A 6,173-nucleotide genomic window follows, 5' to 3' on the forward strand; every position below is an offset into this window, starting at 1 on the left:
GATCTGGAAATCAACCATCTTCTCTGTTCTTCAAGTATCAATATATTATTACCAGTCAAGGTTAACTTGATCAGACCAAAACACAGAGGAACTAGCTTGCAAACTAGCTAGGAATGTATACCACGTGCTCCTTGATTTGATATGGATATATATAGGCCACAGAAACCTGCTAATTAAACAAGCAGGAGTTGTGCGACCTTGAGTCTCCACGTACCAACCTACCGAAACGGAATCCTTTTTCACAAATCGCCAAAAAACCGGCAAACAAACCAAGCAACCACAGAGCAAGGCAAGTCAAGAAGAACTAAAAGAAAACTGAATCTTCCGATAAAAAAACCTCGTTCACACTACAAAGTAAGGCCAATTCAGAAACCATGGAACCCCAACGACTAAAAGAAACTTCAACAAATCTCAACGCCAAACGAACCCTAACTTCAACAATTCCAAACAAACCCCAATGCTAGAAAAAACCAAAAGAACCAAATTTGCAGCGGAAAGAAACAGCCGAGCCCGAATGGATCTCGGCTCTGATACCAAGTCAAATAGAACAAGGTATTTGGGAATTTCTGATTAATTCTTCATCCCTAAGAATAGGGTTAATATACATGATACATAGTAACCTATTAGGAAACTAATCCCTATTAGGAAGCTAATACTACTAATATAATATTTACATTCCTAGCACCATAAAGGTGCGTGACTCACGCCGACAAATCTCTCACACTCTTGATTTTATTTTCTTAAATAGAGTCTGCATTCATCATTAATTTGTTTGGTTTTCTCCACCATCTCAAAAGTTAAAATACATGCATATAACCCACTTTACCTCCACATTGTAAAACGAATCGACTTTAAAATGCCTATTGAATAAAGCAAAATTAACTCTTTTTTTTTACAAAAAAATTTAAGTTTGGGTTTAGAATGTTTATATTGTCATCTTTAACTGATTTTTTCATCAGTGGTTGTAGGTACTCAGGTTTATATTGTCGCTAGGTAAGAGGCTAGATTCATACATAATACACAGTACGCTCCTCTTCACAAAATATTTCACCCATCCAGTTTGAGTACATGAACATTTTGTGTCCCCAGGTCCCAAAATACAACGAATTTTTCATGGATCCATGGTGTTCCTGTAGTAAACTGGTAGGTTCGTACTGTATCTTCCAGAAAATGTACTACGTACTTCTGCCACTGGTTCCCAACATTCTTTAAGTAGAACAATAATAAAATTATATAATTTTTTATCAAATGCTCCCGCATTAAACTGTAGGAGCAAGCATTACACCATAACTCGCCATGACGGGCACGATAAGTTAGAGCTATTGCTAAGAGTCCTAGACCTAGAACGCACTCTACAAACTGTCGTTGATAGCAACCAAACCAAGTACACCAAGGATAAGATTATATTGGAACACCCAATTGGTATAAACACAAGAATATCTTGAAACAAGAGAGGCATCAAGGTTCTAAAACAGATAGCAAAATTGCACATGCTGCTAAACCAAATGTTAAACAATTAGATTGATCCCCAACAATCAATTGCACCAAGAGTCCCATAATCAATTGCATAAATCGGATGACACCTTTATCTCGGTATTCTTGTTGATCCAACTCATCCCAGTCCATGTTCATACTATAAGCTACCGACTTCCAAGCTTGGGACACCCCTCAGCAAGAGGCAAGTCCAAGTTTTCAACTGTTCTAAATGTTCTAGGGAGCATCTTGTCAACATAAATAGTTCCTTCCATATGATCACACTCGTGTTGCAAAATACGAGCCTGCCAACCTGAAGCATCTATTTTTATGGGCTGGCCATCACGATCGAAACCTGAAACTTCAACATCAAGATATCTTTCTACCACTGCTCTGAATCCATCAACACTGCCAGACCACAGAGTAAGAGAGAAAAAATTACCGACTTGGATAATATGAAATGTTTCAGCAACTGATCAAGGTCTAACTGAAATGTAAAAATTCTTTACCACATTAATCCATTCAAGATTCTTGAAAAGTTCCACAAGATGATAACTATTTACAAACCCCGGAACATAGATAACACTCATAACAGAAGACTACCATCTAGTCTCCAATCATTTTGTGAACTGATTACAGTCATTAAACTAAGGACACCATTTTAGTGGTAGTAAGATGAGATCCCTAAGAAGATAAAGAGCCTAAAAGTTCATGTCATATTTCCACTCAATCAAGGAGAAATTGCTGACAATATGGCATCAATTCTGTCTAGTGCCGGACAATGATGGTACCAGAAACAGAACCTCGAGATTAAGGTAGGTGAATTTGGATATCAAACATAATACATTGAATGTCAGAAACCATGTTGTGAAGTAACAAAATCGGCTAAAACATTACAAATTCACTAATTGTGGAGCTTTGCAGTTTTAACCCTCACCTTAAGCAGCCTTCAAAGAATACTGCAGTCCTGTTGCTCTTCTTTTGAAGCTTTGGGTTAATAATCACCTGCCTCAAAACAACAAATAAATTTTAAGAGTGAAGTGAAACCATTTCAATGCAAGAAATCAACACATTATCTTGATGTTCACCTCTTACACATTCAACATACCAAAAGATCGAACGGCCGTCTATCTTGAACTTTAATCTCATTCTTGGGTGCATAACTAATATATTCCTTCGTATCTTCCAAGACTATTATCTGCATGTATGAGAATGACAAACTTGTTACCTTATTTATGAAGTCGGTTTCCTTAATGCAAGGAACTACCACTGGCGGAGCCAGCTATGTTTCACCTGGGCTTAAGCCTAGGTGGGATTTTGAGGTAATAAAAAAACACTACTTCATATATATGTATATATAAAAGAGAGAAAAGGATGGCAGTAGGGGTTGTCTAAGTAAAACCAGGGCGTAAGCAAATATGCTTTTAGCTGCTTAGTGCAAGGTATATGTTTCGCACAGAACTAAGATATAAAAAGGCTCAATGGTTAAATATTAATATGTGAAGTACTCTAAAGTGAGCTTCAACCTGTAAAGCTGACTTGACTTTAGGTTGATAGAAAGAACAATTTCGGTGTGAGGGAATTGGATAGTTAGGTTCTACATATTACTCTTCAGGCATGCTAAGCTATCTTAAATAAAAAATATGCATCTGGTTTTCATGATGAAATTTCCACTGATTTCCCAGTTTGTTCTCAAAACTGATCACTTAAATTGTGCTTCACATTGACAAGGAATTTGTTGAAGCGGTTGAGAATGAGATGATGTTTAAGATTTTGAAGCTTTACGGCCTCGTTTTGTAAAGTTTAGTTAGTTTTTTGCTAGAATTTCTCGTACCGTAAAGATTCGTTGAATTTTTTTTTCTGTGTCACAATTAGCCAGGTAACTATTTTATCCTTGCTCCGCCGCTGGGCACTACTCAAAGATAAATCCTCCGCACAGTGGCGTAGCCAGACATCTCACTTAGAAGGGTCAAATTTGATTAATTAGAAAATTAATTAATTTTCAGTCACTCTTTAGCAACAATACAATTTTACTTAAAAGAATGGCGCAAACTTAATTTCAACAATATTTTTGTTCTATCATCTCTAATAACTTGGATTAGAATTTCATGCACGATAAATATTGGAAAAAAAAGAAAGATACTTTTTCTTTTGTTTGAGAGATAATGCATGTTGATGTATGGTAAACATTAATTAATATGTTGTTTCCATTTAGTAAGGTAAAAACCTTTAACATGATTTGTATTAATTGGATTAAGTATTTGAATAGTATAAATTTTTATTTCATTCCATTATTGTTGAAGAATATTTAAGACTAATTAAGAATTTATTAGAGAAGAATGGTCAATTTATGTTTTATTTCCATTGATATCCAATACAAATGAAGGCTAATTACTCTTTTTAAAAATTTGAGAGGGTTCAATTGAACCCCTTGCCCCCTAGCTAGCTACGCCATTGCATCCGCTAGTTAAGGTTTCTCATTTGTCAAGCCACTTGGCTTCGTTCACTCAACAATCATTGAATCCGGATTCGGAAGTGAATAAACTCCCTTTTGAGCTAACTGCATCAGTTATGTAGGCAGGAGGAATTCGATCTCTTCAATCTTGGGATACCACCTAAATATATAACTGCGGCCAAAGAGTCAAATAGGTCGGTCGGAGACCTAAAATATTAGCTGTTCTTTGGGCGTGAAAGTCTTTATCGATGCATGGCAAGGGCGGACGGAGGTAATACTTGATGAGCCCAAGTCAATATCAATAGCTATGGAAAGTCTTGTGTACAACTCTCTTTGCATGAGATTTGCCATAAACGTTTCCGATCGATTGAAAAATTACTTACTAATTAAAAAAGAAGAAGAAAGGGCAGCCCCAAAATTCAAAAACAAGTTCTGAAATCAAGTAGCTGGACTCGCAAACGCGACGAATTAAGGGCACTTGGAAGAGGTACCCACGCAGTAAACCACAAAGCGGGCTAAAAAGTCTCAATTGATTGAATATAAGTACATTGGGTTATGAAATAAATGAAGTGAAGAAGTTACGCACCGCCGGGTAATCAACTTAATCGAGAAGCAAGGGATATGTGCTTAGGGTGTTAGCTAGGGTGTCATAGTATTTCAGGCACCTACAAGTGTGCAAGCCCCATAGATAGACCAAGACGGGTCAATCTTAACTACTTTATGGAGCCCTGGGGGATTTTAGCTTTTCCCGAAGGTCTGGAGAAAGCTGCAATCAATAGGGAGAGCCTATTCCCTGCACCACTACGACAGCTGCACCAGGCAAATTTAACCGGGCGTGATTGCACGCGCTGTGTGTGCGATCCTGCCTGGTTTCGTTGTTGGACTGGTGACTGGCCCCTCTTTTTCTTCTTCCTTTCTCCCGTACTTAATCGACTAAACCGATCTCTTCTCACTCCTCTTCTTAACTCAAATCTAGGCATCGACCGAAAGCAGATTGATTAAATTGGTTCATATCAATCGTTGGAACAAAAATCCAAATTCGGGCGGAATATGTGGGTTTTTGCCAGGATTGTTGGCCATCAGTCATCGGTTTCAGATCCGGTGCATTGAAGGAGCGTTCTAGAAATGGGCTTATCATCCATGGACGAAACGTTAAGAAATTCGAGATCCCTGTATATTTCTTTAGACACCGAACTGCGGTGTTGGCGAAGAACACAAATTATTCGAAGTGTTTAATTATGAGGAGGAGCCTGATGTGATTGGTACAGGTTGTTTGAGATTGGGGAATGAGACGAAGCAAAGGTCCAGGTTGGTATTGAATGATTGGAATAAGAGTGTGAAAACTATTTTTGGAAACCTATGTTTTGGAATCTGGAGGTTGAAGACGAACAAGAAAAAGCATATATGGAAGAGAAAGCAGCGGAGAAGATGAAGTTTGTGCCTCTGTTGCTGTATTTTTTTTTAATCCAATTACTGTTTAATTCTTCTCCCCTTTGCGGAAATAAATGGTTAACATATTGATGAAGTGAAAGTAAATTGAGAATAGAGAATCTTGAAAGATGTGTATCTCATTCATTGATAGGAGTCCTTTATATAGGGAATTACACATTACCAGTATGGTAAGGATATGAATACATAGATCTAGTCTAACTACATATCCTATTGGCATAAGGCAAAGACACACATAAAGAATATCCTAGAACACTCCCCCTTGTGCCGCGCGTTGATATGCCAGTGGTGCTAATCTGTTGCCTCGTCAAAAACCTCGTCAAGTCACAAAAACCCTGTGGGAGAAAAACTGAACCTTGATCGTAGGAGAAAAAGAGTACAACGCACCAGCCTACTTCATTGAGATGATACTCCCCCTGATGTGAACATTATTCAGAGAGACTTGATAGCCGACGCATGCCTATACTTTTCACATGTTTCTCAAAAATAGACTTAGGCAAAGACTTAGTAAATAAGTCTGCTGCGTTTCCTTCGGAACTAACTTGGTACACTTGAATGTTGAGAAACGCCTGTTGCTGTTGGTTGTAGAAGAACTTAGGTGAAATGTGCTTTGTATTGTCACCCTTGATGAAACCTAACTTCATTTGCTCAATACAAGCTGCATTGTCCTCATAAATGCATGTAGGTCTATCAGTTGTAGAACTTAATCCACTAGTTCCTCTAATGTGCTTAATGATTGATCTCAACCAAACACATTCCCGAACAGCTTCATGCAAAGCTATAATCTCTGCATGAT

The 6,173-nt window shown here is 37.8% G+C and overlaps 1 protein-coding gene across 1 annotated transcript in view; it reads right to left on the minus strand.

Annotated features, from left to right (window-relative positions):
- Positions 1-915: 915 nt before the first annotated feature.
- The window catches only part of LOC101312844 (peptide deformylase 1A, chloroplastic-like), a 6,326-nt gene continuing 1,068 nt past the window's right edge, over positions 916-6,173 (minus strand). Inside the window, exons 2-4 of the mRNA XM_004302920.1 lie at positions 2,582-2,671; positions 2,411-2,478; positions 916-1,881 (exon numbers count right to left, since the gene is read on the minus strand). Of these exons, the coding sequence (XP_004302968.1) occupies positions 1,641-1,881; positions 2,411-2,478; positions 2,582-2,671 (399 nt within the window). The 3' untranslated portion in view covers positions 916-1,640. The remainder of the gene's footprint in view (positions 1,882-2,410; positions 2,479-2,581; positions 2,672-6,173) is intronic.

The sequence above is a fragment of the Fragaria vesca genome, linkage group LG6 (assembly GCF_000184155.1).
Source record: "Fragaria vesca subsp. vesca linkage group LG6, FraVesHawaii_1.0, whole genome shotgun sequence".
Lineage (NCBI taxonomy): Eukaryota > Viridiplantae > Streptophyta > Magnoliopsida > Rosales > Rosaceae > Fragaria > Fragaria vesca.